We start from the raw sequence: 24488 nt of genomic DNA on the forward strand, positions 1-24488 counted from the left end.
GAAAACATATAAAAGCTTATTTACGCAATAATCACTTTTAATAAAAGCAAAATATGTTGTAAGGGCTTGATTCGTCAAGCTACGGTGGACAGGGGCATATATTTGCGCCCCTGTCTGCTGCAGCTCGCCTCTGGCGGACAGAATCCAGCTGGCAGAATTTAACATTGCATGCAAGCGCTATTTTACGCACCTGTGCAATGCCGCCCCTGCCCGCACACAGCCAATCATGTGCGGGCAGGAGCTGTCAATCTCCACAGTCAGACGAGACTGGGGAGATTGACAGCTCCTCCTAAGAGGTTGAAAAGAGGATAGGATAAATATGCACTGCAGGTTCTCTTATTAGAGCCTGCATTTGAAGAGCAGGAGAAGGCTTGATAAATTAAGCCCTAAGTATTTATAAATAAATATACCTCTATATATCTTTACATATATATAATTATCTATATATATAGGTAAAGATATATATTGTACCAAAAACCATCAGATATATATTGAAATATTTATTTATGAATAAATAGAACATATTCTTGTATATGTTAAGAACATTAGAATGTGAAATATTCATAGTTTCATAACTCTAAAAAAGTTGTAAGCAAAGAGAACAACTCGTAAAGTATGTTCAATCCAAATTTGTAAATCAAATGGTAATTACCCAAAATAAAAAAAAGAAGAGCAAGGGAAGATTTCTCAGGCGGACATCAGTCTTTCTCAAATGGAGTCAAGAGCCAGACATGCTGAAGTAGTACATACTAGCGTTCAGGCGGACCCCATTGGAACAAAGGAGCACCTACCCTCAAGTTCTGACTCAGCCGAGAGGGATGCAACCGATCCCTTGGAGCGAAGCACAAGAAGCTCATTGCAGTATGAGGTAGCTCTAATTTCAGGCAACAAATGGGAAAGTCCCATTAGGGATAGGGGAAGATGGGTCTCAGCACGACAGATGGCTCATGATGTAGATATACTCACCCGGAGGCCCGAAAACCCGGCTATGTATACAGCTGCTTCTTCCGCTGTCGACTCCCAGTATATCAGAGGTAGATACACCGTTGATGCAATCGCCATTGAAGCTCTCATGACACGACAGAACCCCAGACAGACTAGGAAACTCATCCAGCTTGAGCCGATTCAAATCTCACAGAGATCTGGTGTAGGTTAAGCTACTGTGATCATATTCATTGTTGGGCAGTTCTCATTTCTTGTGACACTTTATTTGGAGGCTGCCGGACTTTCAAACACCTCACGGGCTTGTATCACAGTACTGACCTGACTCTTTTCTGTCTCGGGTGTTGGTTTTCTAGCAGATGCGATATATGACTCTATAGTGCAGAGCTTTCCAAACTTTTCATGTTGGCGACACAATTTTTAGACCTACATCATGTCGTAACACAGTAATTTAGTTGTACTGGCAAACAGGAGGTTAAACTAACTTGTTTTAAGAGATATGGACACATACATAAATTATATAATAACAAAATGTATTTACAAGTAACAGTATGTAAGTATGTGCAAGAATTAAAAAAATGTTTAATAACACCAATAGCTACTTACTATTTTAATGGGCTGTATGAGGTTGATGGGATGAGCACAGTTTCTGAATATTTGGTGGAATATTGGATAAAGAGACTCACATTTCATCACCAAGCATTTTTAAGCTTCCCCTTCCTATCCATATATCAAGAGCAGGAGCAGCAATGCACTACTGGGAGCTAGTTGCAAAAAAAACCCCCACTGACTTCAGCTCAGCGTTTAAGCTGCCGCCCTCAGAGCTCGGTGAGTCCGACTGACTACTGCCTGCACTGCAAACACACTGCTGTCCCACTCACTGGCTACACGCGCAGTCACTAGCCAATTAAGGAGACTACATGTGCAGTAAGGAGCCAATGTGCCAATGGGAATAGTTTCAGTTCCCACTGAGCTGCGCCAATAGGTTAAGATGATCTGTGACCCCCTAGGTATCAATCACATGTCAACCATATGATATGCGTAGCAGGCAGGTGGAAAGTCAGAAACCCAAAAAAAATGTTTTTTAAATTTGTGCTGAAGCAGGGACACACCTAAACACTGCTGCCGACACACTAGTGTATCCCAACACACAGTTTGGAAAGCACTGCTATAGTGTGTTGTAGAATCTTACTAGGGGACACATCTCTCTTAGAAGCCAATTTGTTTAATGAGATATAGGCCCCTAGTTATCAAGTCGTCAACCTCAAATACGCTGGAATTCCGCAGCGTATTTGTGGCGAGGCTGATTCGCCTTAGTTATCAAGCCCTTTACACCGGCAAAAGTAAAATTTTGTGACGTAAGCTTCGATCCGCCGGACTCAGTCCGACACAGATCGATTCTTACGTCACTCCAGATGTTCCGCACACAAGTTCGGCACAATCTGACTACTTTTGCTAGTTATCTAAAAACTAGCAGGTACGATCGGCACTTTTCCGGCCCAGCAAACCTGGTTTTCAAACCGCCGCCCTGGAGGCGGTGGATCCCATAGGAATCAATGGGAGTCTGACCATAGCGAAAGTTCATGTTCGCTGCTGCCCGACATCCCATTGATTCCTATGGGAAATGTGTACACCTAACACCCTAACATGTACCCCGAGTCTAAACACCCCTAATCTGTCCCCCCCTACACCGCCGCAACTAAATAAAGTTATTACCCCCTAAACCGCCACTCCCGGAGCCCACCGCAAGCTACATTATACATATTAACCCCTAATCTGTCCCCCCCTACACCGCCGCAACTAAATAAAGTTATTAACCCCTAAACAGCCGCACCCGGACACCGCCGCAACTATAATAAATGTATTAACCCCTAAACCGCCGCTCCCGGACCCCGCCGCCACCTATATTAAACTTATTAACCCCTAATCTGCCCCCCCTACACCGTCGCCACCTATAATACATTTATTAACCCCTATCCTGCCCCCCCTACACTGCCGCAACCTATAATAAATGTATTAACCCCTATCCTGCCCCCCCTACACTGCCGCAACTATAATAAAATTATTAACCCCTAAACCTAAGTCTAACTCTAACACCCCCCTAACTTAAATATTAATTAAATACATCTAAATAAATTTAACTCTTATTAAATTAATTATTCCTATTTAAAACTAAATACTTACCTTTAATATAAACCCTAATATAGCTACAATATAAATAATAATTTTATTGTAGCTATCTTAGGATTTATTTTTATTTTACAGGCAAATTTTAATTTATTTTAACTAGGTACAATAGCTATTAAATAGTTATTAACTATTTAATAGCTACCTAGTTAAAATAAAGAGAAATTAACCTGTAAAATAAAAACTAACCTAAGTTACAATTACACCTAACACTACACTATACTTAAATAAATTGTTCCTATTTAAAACTAAATACTTACCTGTGAAATAAACCCTAAGATAGCTACAATGTAATTAATAATTACATTGTAGCTATTGTAGGATTTATATTTATTTTACAGGTAACTTTGTATTTATTTTAGCTAGTTAGAATAGTTATTAAATAGTTATTAACTATTTAATAACTAACTAGCTAAAAGAAATACAAAATTACCTGTAAAATAAATCCTAACCTAAGTTACAATTAAACCTAACACTACACTATCATTAAATAAATTACCTACAAATAACTACAATTAAATACAATTAAATAAACTAACTAAAGTACAAAAAATAAAAAAAAACTAAGTAACAAAAAATAAAAAAAATAAGTTACAAACATTTCAAAAATATTACAACAATTTTAAGCTACTTACACCTAATCTAAGTCCCCTAATAAAATAACAAAGCCCCCCAAAATAAAAAAATGCCCTACCCTATTCTACATTAAAAAGTTACCAGCTCTATTACCTTACCAGCCCTTAAAAGGGCCTTTTGCGGGGCATGCCCCAAAGAAAACAGCTCTTTTGCCTGTAAAAAAAAAATACAACCCCCCTCAACATTAAAACCCACCACCCACATACCCCTAATCTAACCCAAACCCCCCTTAAATAAACCTAACACTACCCCCCTGAAGATCATCCTACCTTTAGCCGTCTTCAGCCAGCCGACCACCGATGGAACAGAAGAGGAGATCCGCAGCGGCTGAAGTCTTCATCCAAGGGGCGCTGAAGAAGTCTTCCATCCGACTGAAGTCATCATCCAAGGGGCGCTGAAGAAGTCTTCCATACGACTGAAGTCATCATCCAAGGGGCGCTGAAGAAGTCTTCCATCCGATTGAAGTCATCATCCAGGCGGCGTCTTCAATCTTCATCCATCCGGAGCGGGGTGGAGCCATCTTCAGACGAGCCGACGCTTGGATGATGACTTGTTGGATGGAAGACTTCTTCAGCGCCCCTTGGATGATGACTTCAGTCGGATGGAAGACTTCTTCAGCGCCCCTTGGATGAAGACTTCGGCCGCTGCGGATCTCCTCTTCTGTTCCATCGGTGGTCGGCTGGCTGAAGATGGCTAAAGGTAGGATGATCTTCAGGGGGGTAGTGTTAGGTTTATTTAAGGGGGGTTTGGGTTAGATTAGGGGTATGTGGGTGGTGGGTTTTAATGTTGGGGGGGGTTGTATTTTTTTTTTACAGGCAAAAGAGCTGTTTTCTTTGGGGCATGCCCCGCAAAAGGCCCTTTTAAGGGCTGGTAAGGTAATAGAGCTGGTAACTTTTTAATGTAGAATAGGGTAGGGCATTTTTTTTATTTTGGGGGGCTTTGTTATTTTATTAGGGGGCTTAGATTAGGTGTAAGTAGCTTAAAATTGTTGTAATATTTTTGAAATGTTTGTAACTTATTTTTTTTATTTTTTTAACTTATTTTTTTTTATTTTTTGTACTTTAGTTAGTTTATTTAATTGTATTTAATTGTAGTTATTTGTAGGTAATTTATTTAATTAATTTAATGATAGTGTAGTGTTAGGTTTAATTGTAACTTAGGTTAGGATTTATTTTACAGGTAATTTTGTATTTCTTTTAGCTAGGTAGTTATTAAATAGTTAATAACTATTTAATAACTATTCTAACTAGCTAAAATAAATACAAAGTTACCTGTAAAATAAATATAAATCCTACAATAGCTACAATGTAATTATTAATTACATTGTAGCTATCTTAGGGTTTATTTTACAGGTAAGTATTTAGTTTTAAATAGGAATAATTTATTTAAGTATAGTGTAGTGTTAGGTGTAATTGTAACTTAGGTTAGTTTTTATTTTACAGGTAAATTTCTCTTTATTTTAACTAGGTAGCTATTAAATAGTTAATAACTATTTAATAGCTATTGTACCTAGTTAAAATAAATTGAAATTTGCCTGTAAAATAAAAATAAATCCTAAAATAGCTACAATATAATTATTATTTATATTGTAGCTATATTAGGGTTTATTTTAAAGGTAAGTATTTAGTTTTAAATCTGATTAATTTAGTTAATAAGAGTTATAATAGTTAGATGTATTTAATTAATATTTAAGTTAGGGGGGTGTTAGGGTTAGGGTTAGACTTAGGTTTAGGGGTTAATAATTTTATTATAGTTGCGGCGGTGTAGGGGGGGCAGGATAGGGGTTAATACATTTATTATAGGTGGCGACGGTGTAGGGGGGTGCAGATTAGAAGTTAATACGTTTAATATAGGTGGCGGCGGGGTCCGGGAACGGCGGTTTAGCGGTTAAACAATTTATTTAGTTGCGGCGGGGTACGGGATAGGCAGGATAGGGGTTAATAAATTTATTATAGGTGGAGGCGGTATGGGGGGGGCAGGATAGGGGTTAATAGGTATTATGTAGGTGGCGGCGGGGTCCGGGAGCGGCGGTTTAGGGGTTAATCAGTTTATTAGAGTGGCGATGGGCTCCGGGAGCGGCGGTTTAGGGGTTAATACATTTATAAGAGTTGCGGCAGGGTCTAGGAGCGGCTGTTTAGGAGTTAGTAACTTTATTTAGCTGCGGGGGGCTCCGGGGGCGCCGGTATAGGGGGTAGAACAGTGTAGTTTAGTGTGGGTGCTTAGTGACAGCTTGTCAATAAAACTGTCAAAAAGCCGAAGAGCAGCGAGATCGGCTGAGTGATAACTATCACAGTCCGCTGCTCATCGCCCCGTACTTGGTGCGCGGCTTTTTGACAGATTTATTGATAACTTTGGCGAGATTTTTCAGGTCCTTGGCGGCGACGGTAGGCGAGCTTAGGCGGGCGTATTGGGCGGCGAAGGCAGGTAAGTAGACACGTTAATAACTAGAGGCCATAAGGTCTACATTTATATTTTCTATTGTGAAACCTGCTATGTCACATATAACTTGGAGCCTCTAAATTGTATGTAAGGGAAGGGTTACTGAGATGACCTGCTTACTGTGTACCTTGCCCATAGAATACCTTACAGCTGTCACTACAACCATAATGTTATTCTATACTTGATGGGGAGTAGCACTGCCATGTATATTCTACAAAAGCTAATAATATTATTTAACAGGAATACGTTTACACTATGCTATACTGTGTTTCATATAGAGGTCTTGGTTTTTGTCTTTTACTTCACATAATATAGAGACAAATATGTGTGCTCCTAAGCTTGTTTCATCAATAACTGCAATTAGGTCATACTTAATCGAGCTACTCTCACTAGCTTGGTCCTAAGCTACACAAGCCCGTGATACTAGTACACAAGACTTGATGACCCTCATAGCTCACCTCCCCAGGTATAGTTTATAATACCATGTTAGAATCTCAACAAGTAGATAGTGAATTAAACTACTTTAGCCACCCATTTTATATTTGTATTATGTGTCTAATAGTTTTGGCATTTGGTCTACAGCTTATAAAGACAGCTTACAACTAATACTATCTTATTAAAGTTAACGGCAAGCCTGGCCCATTTATTTAAATTTTAAGCGGTGCTTATCCGCTGAAAAACTTATAACCCCTTGGTGTTATTGGACACTATAGGGTCTTTGATATGACTAACACAATTTCCCAATTTGACCTATATCAAATGGCCATTGGCCAATAAGAGGCCAACTAATTAGTCATCTATATAACATATACCTATATCATTTGCTATATATATTGTCTCAACTCTCCTCACTGACATAAGAGTTTGTTTAGGGTTTAAAAGTGACCTCGCATGAACTATGGAGAGTATATAATAGAAAATGAAGATTTCCTATCTATATGTTCATTGCATTTGCTCCTACGTGTACTTTTCTTTATACTTGTAACATATTGACCAAATTATCTACTGTATGCTTACTTCTTATGATGGTTTGGTTGAAGCCTGTATATATCTATTTTATTTTTGCTGTGACTGGACATGCTTTCTATGTTGTTGTTATTGCTAAAAATCTCGATAAAAGATTAAACAATAAAAAAAAAAGAAAAAAAAAAAAAAGGAAACACGCTTCAAAACAAAACCCCTGGCACACATTTCACAGTTACGCTTCTTCAGAGAGGAGAGCACGTCAACGCTGTTATGCAGTGTAAATACGTATATACATATACAACTCCCTCTCTTCGGTTTCAATTGGTTTGCTTATCAATGGTAAACCAATCTCATTGGAGATTTTGTAAGTCAAATCTATCATTGTTTAATGTCCATGTGGGGATTTTATTCTAAGATGTAAACCAACCACATCATGTGTTTTGTTTCCTGCTTGAATTGTATTGGATGTTCATTGTTTACAAATTAGCAATCATAAGCATTTTAAAATTTGTATGAGTGTGGATTGAATGTCTGTTTTTTTTTCCTTTTGTACCATTAATAAAGTAATATTTGTATGTCGGGCGCAATTCTAAGTTTGGCTTTTTGCGCTTGTCAGGTTAGTGCACAAGAGAAAACTGTTTTCTTTCAATTCATATTACGAGCGCAACTTGACAAGTGCAAAAAGCTTACTTCTAGCGTAGTGGGAGAGTTGAATAATGCTCCACTCGTAAACTAGCCCATAATAACTAATAATTAAAACAGAATGCTAAATATGTCAGAAACATTTAATCAGACCCATTTATAACCAAATGCAGGATTTCTTGTTTTTTTTAAGTTTGATGTTTATCGATTTAGAAGTTTAAATTATGCATAAACAGGGTAGCCCTTGCTCCTATTTACCTCAGAATGTACAGAGAAAGGCACCATGAAGAAACCAAATCAAAAGAGCAAAAAGAAAAGATTCTCTAAACCTATCTGCTCTGGTGACGTTATCTAAGAAGTCTCATCAGTTCTGTGAGGTCTCTTAACAAGTTTAGAAAGGCATATTTTAGCTCTAGAACTGGTTATTACTGGAGGTGAAGAAGGGACATAAACATTACAATATAATGCTTTTTATTATTATCAGTTATTTGTAGAGCGCCATAATCGGGCCCACAGAGAAAGGAGAGGCTATTTGTTTTCACTGTGTAGATTTTGCACACATTAGTAGATTATTAGCAGTGTTTGGTAGGTAGAAAAGGGTGAAACATAATAGGAGCAGGGGACCTGTGTTCTGTCGAAAACTCCAATACATTGAAAACTCCAATCTGATGTCACTTCCGGTATTTCCATACATCTGATTGGTCCGTGTCCAGTGAGTGACAGGATTCACAACCAATCAGATAGGCCCTGTAATCGCCTATCTTCACTATCTATTTTGCCTCCGCCTGGGGGGTAAACCTCATTCCCCAAGGTTTTCTTGGGGTATATGCCAAAGGGTCTGCGGTGGCCCCCCAGACAGAGGCAAAACAGATATTAAAATAAAGGAGTCAACGGAAGTGACGTCAGATTGGAGTTTTTGACTAATTGGAGTTCTAATTGGAGTAATGGTGGCTTGTGCAGGATCATCATGGTCTTTTCATGCTCTTGTGTATGAAATTACAGTTATTATTGTTATTGTTAGTTGTGAAACAGGTAAAAGTACATTGTTAAAGAAAACAAAAAATAGTGATAATCATCGTTGGACTCAAGACATCTACTGGCATGTTTGAAGAGATCCAGCTTAAGGCAGAGACATGCATTTGTAGCTAGTTCACAAAAGTAATTGGCTATTATTATGTCTTCGTATGGCTTGTAGAGATAATTAATAGAGTCCATACGTTTTCCATTACTTTTTCTGTGCCATATCTGTGTCAAACACCTTATTAGACAGAGTTGAGAATCAGCTTTTACTCTATATGTTCTTGCAGCTGGATGGGTTTTCTGTAACATTTAGGTATACATAGTTGGGGTTCTCAAGGATTATTGATATTCATGGTCCAAACTATTTTTCTTGATAAGAAAATTGTTATGGTTAATGAGTTTTCTCAAGAGTTGCCTGTGTCTACTAGCAGACATTTTCTGATCTCAGCTGATATTTTGCCCTGTATACTAGTCTATATATTTTTGCTGGTTGGGTCTTTTCTTCATTCTGTTCATCTGACTGTTTGTGTTCTTTGTTGTCATTAGTAATTCAGTAAGTTTATTTTTGTGCTCTGCTGATACATTTTATTTTGTATTCACCTCCCCTTTATACTACAAGCATCTGCATATTTCAAATTGAATGACATCTTTTAAAGTATGGGACATCCTGGGAGCATATAACTAGACAGATGTTCAAGTTTTACATCAACCGTTTATTTTTATTTTTTTTATAAACTACTGAAATGAAACAAAATATGACAAAATATAGCCATGATTTGTGATTTTATCAATTATCAACTTTGTCTTATTTGTAGGTGCAGATACTCAAAATTAAAACAATAACCTTCTGCCAGGCAACTCTTCTTATTTACATTTTTTTTATATGTACATTGGTTCAGATAGGGCATGCAATTTTACCTAAGAGTCAGCACTGATTGGCTAAAATGCAGATCTGTCAAAAGAACTGAAATAAGGGGGCAGTCTGCAGAGGCTTAGATACAAGATAATTACAGAGGTAAAATGTATATTAATATAATTATATTGGTTATGCAAAACTGCAGAATGGGTAATAAAAGGGATTATCTATCTTTTTAAACAATACACATTCTGGGGTAGACTGTCCCTTTAATATATTCCATTTATGTTCTTGCAGAATTTGCACAGGAATGGTTTCATCCTTTTTCTCACAAGATGCTTAAACTGTGATTTGCCTTCGCTGTACTAGGGCCAACAATGCACAGTACACTGTATATATCATGAGCTAGGTAGTGTTCATTCAAGTAAATATGAATAGGTTTAGTACCACACAGCAAAGTTTATAATGGGCAAAAAAGCAACAGTATAGCAGTCAACAGTTGTACACAGTGAGTTCTAACCACACAATATTTCCCCAGTAAATAAGCAATTCAGAATCCTGTGTCACTAATGTTCATTCTTTTAATTGCTGGGATGAAAGAACAAGCAATGTCCTTTCATAGCTGCTCTCAATATTTCTTGGCTCATTCAATGCCTTTGAACCATATCTTAACAAGCACAGACAGGTTCCATAAAACAATTTGCCTGCTCTGTTAAGACACTGCATGCTTATATCAGAGTTTAGAATTTAATTTAGGTCATATACCCTAATACACATAATAATACTAAGTTCTTTACTTAAAGCACAGAGATAATTTGCTCTGAAATTTGAATCTCCCTCTAAAGAATTCCATACTTCAAGCATGCTGTGCCAGCTTGTAAATCAGATCAAAACAAATGCCAAATTCATGTAGAGACACTATATATTACATTCTATATTTTATTTTACTACTTGTAAATACCTGCATGTGGTCCTAATATATGTCTTACTGAAACATGCAGACCACTGACTAGTAGCTTTAATAATACACTTAAAATGACAAGTAACTCCCAATTGCTCACCGTGCACTTAACAGAGCATGTTTTAAAAATACAACTTTTTACCAATGAAAAACAAAATTGGAATTCTGTTCTAGAAGAATATGGTTTTAATCACTGTGTAAAGTGAGCTTCTAAATTCTTAGAATCTCTTAACAACAACGTTTTCACATATGGCTGTCCAGCTACAGGCAACACAGCTGAATTATTGCACTCACTAAAAATAATTTATTTTGATGATCCACTAGGGGGAGACAATTTTTATTTCTTCAAGAACAGTTAAATGATTTGGCTGGTGCAAAACGGTGAATGGCCATAATATTACAAGGTTTGTCACCTGTGCTCTCTGCACATAAATATCTTCTAAGATCAGTGGTTCTCAAATTTTATTTAAAACTGTGGTATACTTGAAAAGGCACATTTCTGTCATGGCATAATAGTGTTCTTAAAGGGATAGGAAAGTCAGAATTAAAATTGACACTTTTAAATTCACTTATCAAATTAACTTTGTATGTTTTTTGAAAATAATATGTACAGATCCTTAACTAATGGGAGCTATCTGGTGATTGGTGGCTACACACATTTGACAATTGTTAATGGCTCACCAGATGTGTTTAGCTAACTTCCACTGGCTTTAACTATGTGTTTAATCCCTTTGTAAAGGGTATATACAATCATTAGTGCAATAATATATTGCTATAACATATTAGATAATTTTGCTTTTGCACTTTTTTATTCATTTTAATGATGTGCTCTCATCTAATGTATATTTATAGTATTTTACAGTTTACACTACATAGACTGTATTCAGTGTTAACTTATTTGATACCATAGATTTATTTGAAACTGTCATAAAGACATTGCACCTAATTCTCAGACACCATTTATATCATAGATGTTTCTAAGTCAGGCTCTCATGCCACATAACCATAACCAGTCATGTTAAACCAGACAGCCTGCGTACTTGATGGCGTAATGATTGTTTTATAACTGGTAGTTTATTGGTTGGTCGTGCTTTAGTTTAGTATTTGCAGCAAAATAAACCAACATTACATCAATATTAGTCTTGCAGATGTTTTCTATATAAATATAAGCGCACCGTAATAAGGCCAAAAATATTTTTTACTATCAAAATTTGTTGGCACACCTCAGGCTGTGTCGCTACACATAGTTTGAGAAACCCTGGCACAACTTGAAACAACTTGAAAATTGGAAAAGTCATAAAGATTTGTATCTGCACATCTGTCTCATAATCGTTTACCTTTTGGATCATAGAACACGTTTCACTGTGAAGGATCACAAAAAAACACCTTCAAAACGTTTAAAGAACAAATAAATCAAAACAGGACAAAAAAAATCCCTCGATAAAATAGTCCAATCCTATTTGTTAAAAATAAAACAAAACTTAAACAGTAAAAGAGGAATAAAAGAAAAAGAAAAGTGACACGTCCTCGTCAGCTTTGAAATACTAAGGCACAATCGCAAATGAGCTACTTCGTATGGCCAAAAGAATCTTTATGCATTCTCCACGTTGGGCCTATGTGTAGGTGACTAAGCCTAACCACACCTCTAGAATACTCACAGACAGACCTTAGAGACACTTTTCACTTTATCCGGTGAGATAACTTTACCGTAATAAAACAGACAGCCAAAACTTTTAAAATTACAAATATTTACATAAACGTTTTAGCCAGCTGGTGTCTGAAGCTCTGCGGTAGTAATTATTGTTTTCTTGCAGTACTAGCGCTTCATATTTCATATGCGAGATATGAAGTATTGGGCACCTCATACAACTATAGATATTAATGGCAGGAGGGCCCACTAATGAAACTGTGAAAAATATAGGTGAGAGGATGCTCGCCTTTACATGAAGGCCTCTTGTCAACCTCATGAGCCTGAATGAATCTCAGCCTATGAATATACATACGCTCTATGATTCCAAACCATACGCTATGAACATAATTCTTGAACATAATTCTGTAAGACTTGTAACCTTTGTAATTCTTAAAAAGGTTATAATGTGTATCTCCCTCAGGTTCCTATATATTCTTCTCTGTAGCTACTGAAATAATATTGCTGGATTCTTATATTTAAGTCTTTTCCCCATCAGTTAAGCAAGGTTGCAATAAATTCATTTCATGACTAAATAAAAGAGTTCCTAAACTTTTCATGAATGTTCTTTTTTTATGAATTTCTGAGATTTTTAAATTAAGTCCCATTATGAATGTAGATTGTACAGCTAAGAATGTACTACTACTACTATCAATTATGTGTAAACAGCTGCCAAATTAGATGGGCACATGAGTGGGGGAAATAAAATGACACAGATTCATGGTAAAAAAATAAATACCAATTCCTATAATGTACTAAACAAAGCAAAATGCAAGAAGAACTTGTATAGAAAACATCTTTCCTATATTTATGCCCTTTCTGTAAAAAAACTGGGCTTCACATCAAAGCCAATGGCAAGAAAACATATATTTTCCCCAATAATGATTTGGGCTTATTGGTTCCCCAAAAGTGTAGCAGATTTGCTCATAAATCTGTCTTTATCCTGTGCCTCAGCATTAGACCCTTCTTACAATGTTCCATATATTTGTTATAAATATCAATATGTATTTGAATGGTATAGCCTCTCCTATTATTAAAGGTGATCATAAAATAATTTACAGGCTGCCAGAACAAAAATTATATATTTCAAGGTTCCTAGTCTGACAATATAAAAAGTCCTAGGACACTTACAGTACTTGCAGATTGGGTAGTTGATTGCAAACAGAGCTGGGAAGATTCACAAGCTGTGCCCCGGTAAGCGTCCTGTGAAAATATGGAATATTTAGAAATTCTGTAGGCATACCCGTATGTTGTACAATGATAATGCAAATGCTACAATTCCTTAAACCTATGAGTTATCAGAAAAACATGGCTGAAAATCTGAACAAATTTTAAAAGTATAACCCTACAAAAGCGTTTCACACCTGTCATATTTTCTCAATGACAAACCTGTATGATATGTCTAGAGAAATAGGGGTGGACACATGATATATACAAGGGGTGTATCAGAATTTATCTTTCAATATAAATTGTTCTCTGTAAAAAAACTAAAATAAGCAATTCCTTAGCAATATAATTACCACAGACCATTACCACAGACCTACATGTACTGAAGATCACGAAACAACGCTCAGATGAGATGACCTTAAAACATTTTAGAAACACAAATTTTATCTTGAGAAATGTTTATGTTGCTAGGTAGTGTTCTTTATATGAAACAGAGACTCCTACATTACAATACAAGGTCTAAAAGAATTCTAAATATTTTGTGTGATTTCTCTCCATGCCAGTGAGGGTTTGAATATAAGGACCTCAGTCTTAAATGGAGTCTGAAGTCTTACATATAAGAAATATGGGACCATAAAAAGATTATTATCTATCAATGTTTCTAATCAATATGACACACAGTTATTACAGAGTGGAAAGTATGATAAATACTGTAGTTGGTATTTAATGACTTACAAACTCTCTAGGCTTGTGGTTCCAGTTAGGTCAGGAAACTCAGTTATTTGGGAAGCACCATTAAGAATTCTGAAAGAAAACAAAGAACCAATAAGCTTGGAAACATTTCTTAGCATTGTTTCTAATTGTAGAAGCCACAATGAAAAAATAATATCCAGAGATGTTCTCAAAGAAAAGTATAATGGACCTCACAATGAGATTGAGCTCAGAAGTATTGCCAGTGAGGTTACATATCCGACTGCTTCAGTGGTAAATTGAGAGAACAATAGAGAAAATAACATTTCATAAAGATAAAACAATATTTTTTTATGGATTTTTTTTTACTATTACTTAACCTTTGCAATATTAAAGGGACATTACATGCAACATGTTATTTCACATAAACTGTGTAATTATGCATTGTAAAGAAAAAAAAAAGTTTTAATGTAATTTAATTGTTTATTTCTACCAATTTTTCTATCATTTAAATCTGAAAATTGTAGTCTTTCACTTCCCCAGAGAAGCTGAGGTGCATTTCATGATATTCAGGATCCTGATTGACCTACATTGACGGTAATTGCTTGATATGTGCAGGAGCCCATTTATATTGCTTCACAATTGTCCACAACAAATAAGATAAGATAATATAAAGATGCAAGATGCTTTTGAAAGTGTGTGCCTAGTGCAAATTATCCTTAAATAGCATTCTTTACAATGTTTATTTTCTATGCAGAGCTTTTGCAATGTAGTGATTACTTTCTGCCACATATATTTTACAATGACTTTTGTCTTTCATGATTCGGATAGAGCATATCATTTTAAAGAACTTTTCAATTTAATTCTGACACCAATAAGTAGCTAGCTCCCAACTCCTAAGCCTGTCTAGGTATGCTTTTCAACAAAGGATACCATGATACAAATCAAATTAGAAAATGGACGTGAACTGCAAAGTTGTTTAAAATTGTATGCTCTATCTGAAACATGAAAGACATTGTTTTGTTTTTTTAACATCACTTTAAACAATGCTTTGGAAAATGCTCAGCGTATCTTGCATTATTTAATTCTAGTTTAATGAAATATCACCATCAATTAATTACTGATTTTCTCTTTAGAGAAAATACCTACATTTACATAAATGTGCATAAACATTGCTGCTTTTATTCATACATTTTAACTAAACATTTTTATCGTTGGCACCAGAAACACAACTTCAGTTTAAAACAGAAATAAATAAATAAAAACTTTAATATATAAATGTTCCTTTAAATACTCAGCAGCAGTCAATATGTAAGTAATTGTATTACTAGAATATTTTATTTAAATTTTATTAATTTTTTTAAACGTACAAAGTTCTGAGTTCCGGCAAGTGCTGAAACGCTGATCTTCCAACAAGTTGAATTGGATTGTCGTAGAAATGACTAGAAAAAAAAAAAGGAAAACATTTAATTTGACTTATAAAGGAATATGACAATTTTAACATGAATTTAAACTTTAGTACAAGGTTTAGGGTGCTTGAAAATCATTATTCACGTCATACATATCTTAGCTTGTCTCAGATTGTCAGCATATTATTTTAGTTTTTATATAAAAAAGGGCAAATGATCATCAATAATTGTAAAATACTATGATTAAGGTTTATTTTGCATTTGGATCCACTTTTTTTGTGAACTTTGCCAGTGAAACCTGAAACCTACCAGTGTGTGTGATGAATGTATGGAGTGTGGACATCACATGTCATATACAGTAAAGCTATTGCACCTGATAGTATTTATTTGACTTTTTTGCAAAACACCTGTAATTGCTTATGAGGTCATACATGCTGTGCAGATAGGGTTACCATCTCGGCCATGCTTTCCTAGACCCTGCAGGATGTGTAACTCATAAGTGTCCAGGAAAACATGGCTGAGGTGGCTACCATATGTGTAGAGTACCTGTGCAAACACATTTACATTCTTTTTTTAACTTAAAATCATATCACTTCTGCCTGCAAAGAAAAATCCAGTCTCATTTACCTCTGGTTGGCACTTTGAAATCTTCAAGTTACCTCAAATTTACTATTTGGGCACAAACCTTATACACAGTATATATAAGCTGCAACAATAGCAGAGATATTTTACAGAAACAGCTGCTACAAAACTTACTTTTTTCATTAAATACATTAAAAGAAAAGATAATTTCGACTTCCGGTGGGCGGCTCATCAAGATGGCAGCATGACAAAGAAGCTCCCTGAAACCAACCTTTTTGCAGCCTTGCTCTGATGCCATCCGCGTCTCTCTTGACAATTTTTTGTGTCCGAGAACCTAGTGGATAGAGGAACAGCCACCTTTCTCTCCCCCGGAAAGCATTTAAAAGATTTACCTAAGAGACACTAACAACGGTGTCTTCCCTCCCCCCAGGATGGACTCCCTTACTAAAGAATTAGCGGCTGTCTTCCTACCACATTTCAACAACCTTATGAGGTCCTGCTGGGCACTTCATGAAGCAACCCGATCCCTGCAAGGACCTCAGTTGCTGCTAACTGCCCATGAGAAGGAAGACTCTCTGATGCCCAACTCACCTTGCCGCCATTTTCACGGGGACATGGTGCGGCCGGACGGCGCTGGACTAGGCCCGAGAAGTAACAGAGAGCGACCGTCTAACGCTAGCACATCTACTTTACTGGATGCCGACTCTGGCCGCAATCTGAGACAACCGCTGAAGAGAGAACTCACAACAGCTCTTACGGGGAACGGTCAGATGGCGGTACAATGGGAAAAGAGACAGTCGGCAGAGTCGAGCGCTGTTTGGACCTGCACTGACCTTCTGAAGATTCTAGATGGCTATCCAACTTTGCATGCTCTATACTGGCCGCAGGGCACAGCTCCGCACAGAGATCCACAACAACTGGCGACCCAGTTGCAGCCCATACCTGAACAGAAACTCTCATCTTGGCAAGGATTAACCCCACTTAAAATAACAGAACCCCAGCGACTCACAACAACCCCCATGCAGCAACCTAAAGAGGGCTCTATTCATCGGATCCTGCAAATTTTTCAGGTAGTAATATCCTTACATTACCATGAATGCTTGGGGGTTGGCTAAGCTGTAAGAAAAACGCCATCTGCAGATAGCTTCTCACAGAGTGAAGTTGCTAAATACACCGGACCATATTCTGCTACAGACGCTCTTATACATAAAGTTGTCTCCATACAGAAGAGACTATCACTGAAAACTCTGCATAATAGTATTTGAACAGTAGAACTGGACAGAAAAAAGTGCTTCACACAGCAACTAATACTGTTGTCTTACAATTTGTTCATACTTGTAGAACGTGCTAAGTTTCATTTTCTTGCTATTTACCTAGTTATGTAACTACTAGCTTTTTTCTCTTTTTTGTTTGTTTTGTGGGGGGGGAGGGGGGGTTATGTTATGTTATTTTATGTTATTTTATGTTATTTTATTTTTTTTTTTTTTTTTTTTTTTTTATTATTATTATTTTTTCTTATTAGCAATGGGCCACATACTCACCTATGGGACATGTATGTTCTTATTAGTTTCATTTTGTCTTACTCTTGGAATTCAAATGCTTCCTGTAGGTGGTGCTATTGTGCTGCAAACTGTACACTTCTCACATAGGCCACCATTTATATCAAAGACCAGCTCAGGGACCTGACCACCACATGCCAAGTAACTCTTTATTGGGATCTTCAGTTCTATTTCTCTAGGTAGACTATCCTTAGTCAGCCACTGACTCATCCTTATGTCAAAACCCTCAAGTTGCTGACTGTCTATATTCATTGATAGTGACACTGCATATATTCAGATATGACACATACATATTTCTTCACCATCAGTATTTACCTTGCATCATACACCAAGAGACTAAGGTGACTCTGTTGTTTGTTTGATTATTATTCTACATGGTGTACCCAACATAAAGTGTCCAGAAAATCTTTCATGAGACCCAAGACTATATGTACCCACTTAGGCAATATTAAGTCATTGCATTTCCTACTTACATATCCAGAATACCGTGTGGAGCATAGCTCTACGGATATTGTGATTTCATTGCTCCCAACCGAATGTATTTAATTGAATAACTAATAGAAGCATTGCCTATATATTCGTTGATAGTGTCACCACATATATTCAGCTACGATACATGAAGATTTCTTTCCCTCTAGCATTTTTCTTGCACCATACATTAGGAGACATAAATGTTTATATTACTGCTATTCTGTGATGCATGACTAACATAAATGTCCAGCGCACCTATATGAGGACCCAAGGCCTTATGTCTCCACCTAGGCAATATTAGGTCACTTCATACCCCACTTATATATCCAGATTATCGGGTGGTGCATGGTTACAAGGTTATCGTGACTCCATAGTCTCCAGTGGAATGCATTTATTTACATAACCAATAGAAGTCTTATCCATATTCGTTGAGAGTATTACCACGCTTACTTAGATATTATGCATCATTATTTCCTTACCTCTAGTATTTATTTTATATCACCCATTGGGGGACAAATGTGATTTTATGGTTGGTAATATTATTACTCCGCAAAGCATACCTAACATAACACGTCCTGTAAATCTTTAACAGATCTCAAGGCCCTATGTTTCCATCTAGGCACTATTATGTTACTTTATAGCCTACTTATATACCCAAGATTTCAAGCTAAGCACAGCTAAGGGGTTGTTGTGACTCCACGGCTCTTAATCCACTTGCATGGTATATAGAAGTTGATGCCCAATTGTTAACATTTACTTTTATTTAGTTAGTTTAGGTTATAGGAATACCTAATGTGTTTAAAAAAGAAAATCCCCAACAATGTAGATATCTAGGACACTAATCAGGGTTATAATGACGACTGAGATTTTGCATGATTGTCATGTGAACATGGCTTTATTGAAACCTCAAATATCTCAATTTGCATCTTGTATGCTGTACCGCTTTTCTTTTTCTACCCTGCGTGGTACAATATCATGTTATTATGTATGTCTGCATTGTTGGATATAAATAAAATTTAAAAAAAAAAAAAAAAGAAAAGATAATTTCAGTATTTTCCACTTAAATACAAAAAGCATAACCACATGCATAACATCTCCGTTTGGGAATGCACTTTGAGGACAGGCTGCCGATAGAAATGACAGCTGCAGCATGACAGGAATGCTGCAGTTTGATAACTCTCAGGTGGTGGAATTCGCTAAATGTCTTGTATCCAAAGAGGGCACCTCCAAATCTATTTAATATAAAAGTCTACACAGAGTCCTTCCCAGTACAGTGCTTTGTCATGTACAAAATCCTTTTAAATCAGTGTTATTTTTTTATTTTCAATAACAAACCTTTATTTTACATTTAATTTGTATAAATATAAGTGAAATCATTTATATTTATATATTTGTCATGAGTTTTGCTATGCACTTTGTCAAGTTTTTAAGTGTAACACTTAAGTGTAACACTTAATTCACCACTTAAGAGAGATAATAGCACACTTAGCTATCCATTAAAAGTATAGCGTGCATTTAAAGGGACAGTAAAGTCATCATTAGACATTCATGATTTAGACAGAGCATATAACTTTAAACAACTTTCCAATTTAATTATATTATTTCATTTGCTTCCTTCTCTTGTTATCCTTTTGCTGAAAGGTTTGATTAGGAAAGTTAAGAATCAGCAAAGAACCTAGCTTCTAGCTGATGATTGGTGGCTGCATATATACACCGATTGTCATTTTCTCACCCATGTGTTCAGTTATAAACCAGTAGTGCATTGCTGCTACTTCAACAAATGATACCAAGAGAATGAAGGAAATTTGATAATAGAAGTAAATTGGAAAGTTGTTTAAAATTGTATGTTCTACCTAAATCATGAAGGAAAAGTTTTGGGTTTCATGTCCCTTTCAGAATGCCACTTTTGTTAAGATTCTATGGTTAACATTTTTTTAATATTTTAACTTTTTATTGAAAGACAAATGCAAATAACAACTTTTGAACATCAAAGTGATATGAAAAGGACAGTGGTATAATATTTTAGTCTGTTTTATCCCATGAGCTGGTTAACATTTTTTACCATCCACTAGCAATATCAGATTGTGCTCTATTCTGTGCACAAGATTGCACAAAAGATAACGCAGCCTGTTCTATCGAGAGCGCTCCACTGGTAATCTAACCCTAAATATACTAAAGCTCCACTGTAGTTTAAGGTCACTGGACTATTTAATGTTAAGCCTTGTTTTCAGGTGTTTGGTTGAGTTATTAAGGGGCATATTATAAGATGAGCAGAGCAATTTAAGAGGTATGGTACATAAACATTGTTAAAGCACAATGCATATTGCTGGCATTTCTGAGCTGGTCCATGGTTAATATTAATAATTTGAGCAGTACTATAGTGACCACTACACTATTCTGTGAAGGTTGGCACTAAAATTTACATCTGATAATGCTCAGGAGCAAAACTGTCGCTCAAAAGTTCTTTGCTATACACCTTCTAGGTTTTTTTTTTCAAATACACAATACCAAACAGTTAATACCTGGTTTTCAAAAGCGCTGAAACAAAAGCAGTTTTTTACATTGTTTGCAAGCACAACACTTAACCGAGAATTTGCAACATGAGCACAATGTGTGAGCTACTATCTATTTGCATTAAAAATATTGGGTGCATTAAAAATGGCTTGGAAAAACATTTTAACTAAATTTGAATACCTTATTGTGTGATTGTGTATAACCAATTGCAGAATAACTTTGTAATTATCAGCCAAAACTACAGCAAAAAAAAAATGCACCAATCTTTATGAAATTTGCTATGCAGATAGATTGTATTGTCTAGCAAAGGCTTTTAAGGGAACACATTAACAGTGGTTTACATACATACATACATATATATATATATATATATATATATATATATATATATATATATATATATATATATATATATATATGTTGAAAGAAAGAAAAAAGCATGACAAACTCAGGAGTAATTTCACAGCAGAGGTAACTGGGACTTCTTGCGCACTACACCCACATATTTAATGTAATTTATATATGTGTATACTTATACATGGGCATTCACAAGGAGGGGCAAAAGAGGGCATCTGCCCCCCCCCCCCCTGTATTTTTCTCCCCACCGGCAGTACAAACTGCAGAAAAAAAGGAAAATTAAATGTTCATTTTGTTCTTTTCAGATGGATATATAGGAGCGCCAAGTATTTAATATTCTAAAATTAGTCTAATATAAAAATAGGCTAATATAAAAATAGGCTAATATAAAAATAATGAATACCATTAATCACATGTATGCTGATTGATATTATAACCACCTATTGCATAGGTGTACAGACAGTGATCAATATAAATCAACAATAATAAATATGTAGTTAACAATACTAAACCATGAAGTGTTTACAATAAAGTGTTTACAATAAGTGCATAAAGTATTATAAAGGAACAGACCCCCAAAATAACATGGGGGTTCCCCAAAAGGAGGGATACAAATAGATACACGTGTAAAAAATAAATGAGTGACACTCAGATGGCTAAGATAAGCCAATAAGAAAAAGAGAAAAAATAAGAAAAAATATATGAAATAAGAAAAAATATAAAAAAATATGTTTGTATAAAATGTCCTAAACAAAGTCCTAGTGATTTCCTTAGGAACAGCCAAAAACGAGTCCTTGTGAAGTCCCAACTATCCCAAATAATCTTAAGCCAATGTGAAGTAAAGGACTAGGTAATTCTGTTTTCGTTATGAGCTGTGCGGTGCTAACGAGCAATTTTGTCTCACCGCTCACTTACCTGCAGCGCTGGTATTACGAGTTTTTGCAAACCAGGGGTTAACAGGCAAGAAGTGAGCGTAGGGCAAAATTGAGCTCCTTATCGCACTCCAATACCAGCACTGCTTAAGTCAGCGGTGAGCTGGTAGTTCGTGCTCGTGCACGATTTCCCCATAGGAATCAATGGGGAGAGCCGGCTGAGAAAAAGTCTAACACCTGCCAAAAAGCAGCGTAAAACTCAGTAACGCAGCCCCATTGATTCCTATGGGGAAATACATTTTATGTTTACACCTAACACCCTAACATGAACCCCAAATCTAAACACCCCTAATCTTACACTTATTAACCCCTAATATGCCGCTCCTGACATCGCCGACACCTACATTATTCTTATTAACCCCTAATCTGCTGCTCCGGACACCGCTGCCACCTACATTATACTTATGAACCCCTAATCTTCTGCCCCCAACATCGCCGACACCTACATTATATTTATTAACCCCTAATCTCCCTCCCCCAATGTCGCCGCAACCTAACTACACTTATTAACTCCTAATCTGCCGCCCCCCAACGTCGCTGCCACTATAATAAACATATTAACCCCTAAACCGCCGCACTCTGGCCTTGCAAACATTAGTTAAATATTATTAACCCCTAATCTGCCGTCCCTAATATCGCCGCTACTATACTAAATGTATTAATCCCTAAACCTAAGTCTAACCCTAACCCTAACACCCCCTAACTTAAATATAATTTAAATAAATCTAAATAAAATTAATATTATTACATAAATAATTCCTATTTAAAACTAAATACTTACCTATAAAATAAACCCTAAGCTAGCTACAATATAACTAATAGTTACATTGTAGCTAGCTTAGGGTTTATTTTTATTTTACAGGCAAGTTTGTATTTATTTTAACTAGGTACAATAGTTATTAAATAGTTATTAACTATTCAATAACTACCTAGCTAAAATAAATATAAAAGTACCTGTAAAATAAAACCCCTAGATTCAGGGTGGATAACGAAAAAAGAATTTGAGTTTTTAGTCCCTGTACACCCAGTAATACCTACATTTTACTGCATCCCCAAATTGCATAAGAGTATCACCAGCCCTCCGGGACGTCCCATCGTGTCGGGCATTGGGGGACCGACGGAAGGGTTAAGTAGATATGCAGATTTTTATCTGCGACCCTTCCTTACTGAATTGTCCTCCTATGTGCAAGACACCGGGGACGTCCCTAGAAGACTGGATAAGATTAAAATTGAGCCAGATATGCTTCTGCTTACTCTTGATGTGGAGTCACTGTACTCTTCTATTCCACATAAGGTAGGTTTGGAAGCAGCAGAACATTTCCTTAAACTGCGTGGAGAAGAGTACAGTGACAACACTACTCTAGTATTAAAACTGTTGCAATTTGTGTTGACCAAGAACATATTTATGTTTGATGGTAAGTTTTACAGGCAGTTAAAGCCCCCACCTATGCCTGTTTACACCTAGGCATCTGGGAAGCAATTGATGTTTTCCAGGAATTGGACCAATGGGTGGAGGCTCACGTCGCCCTATGGCTGCGTTTTGTGGATGACATCCTAGTATTGTGGAAGGGGGATGTAAAATCAGCTGAAAAATTTGTTGAGATATTGAACAAGAACAATAGGAACTTGTTCCTAACTCATCAAATTAGCGATAAGGAAGCCACCTTTTTGGACCTCAAATTGACTATTGAAAATGGATCATTAAAAACTAAAATGTTTCGGAAGGAAACAGCAACTAATAATTTGTTAAATGCCTCTAGCCATCATCCTGAAGCTCTGAAGAATGGTATTCCAGTGGGACAGTTCTTGAGGCTCAAGAGATACTGTTCCACTGAGCCAGATTTTGAAAGTCAGGCCAGTGATATGGCTCAGAGATTCCTTCAGAGAGGTTACTCCAGAAATCAAGTGAGAAAAGGTTGTCTGAGAGCTAGGCAGACACCAAGAAATTAATTACTATATAAAGCAGTTGTAAAATCTAAGGGAGATACTGAGATTCGTCTTATCACTAAATATAATTCCCATTGGAACAAACTACGTGATATTCTCAAAAAACATTGGCACATTTTGTCCAATGACAATTCAATTGCTAAATATATTCCTAAATACCCCCTGCTCACAGCCAAGAGAGCACCAAGCATTAAAGACAGATTAGTCCATAGTGAGTTTCAGAGAGACAGCCCCAGAAACTGGCTAACACAAGCACAAACTAGGAAAGGGTGCAAACCTTGTGGCAGATGTGTGTACTGTAAGTACATAGTTAAAGCCTCAAGTTTTTGCACTGAATACTCAGAAAGGTCATATCACATAAATGAAAGAATAATCTGTAACACCACAAATGTTATTTATATGTTACACTGCTCGTGTCCCAAATTTTACATTGGGAAAACCACACGAGAATTAAAGGAACGGGTGAGAGAACACAGAGATAGCATTAAGGATAAGGAGTCAGATAGCCCAGTGGCTAGATATTT

At 36.4% G+C, this 24488-nt stretch overlaps 1 protein-coding gene across 1 annotated transcript in view; it reads right to left on the minus strand.

Moving 5' to 3' along the window:
• The window catches only part of LGR5 (leucine rich repeat containing G protein-coupled receptor 5), a 289155-nt gene that overhangs the window by 44637 nt on the left and 220030 nt on the right, over positions 1–24488 (minus strand). The window contains exons 9-11 of the mRNA XM_053716784.1: positions 15564–15635; positions 14239–14307; positions 13468–13539 (exon numbers count right to left, since the gene is read on the minus strand). Coding sequence (XP_053572759.1) covers positions 13468–13539; positions 14239–14307; positions 15564–15635 — 213 coding nt within the window. The remainder of the gene's footprint in view (positions 1–13467; positions 13540–14238; positions 14308–15563; positions 15636–24488) is intronic.

This window comes from Bombina bombina, chromosome 6 (assembly GCF_027579735.1).
Source record: "Bombina bombina isolate aBomBom1 chromosome 6, aBomBom1.pri, whole genome shotgun sequence".
Lineage (NCBI taxonomy): Eukaryota > Metazoa > Chordata > Amphibia > Anura > Bombinatoridae > Bombina > Bombina bombina.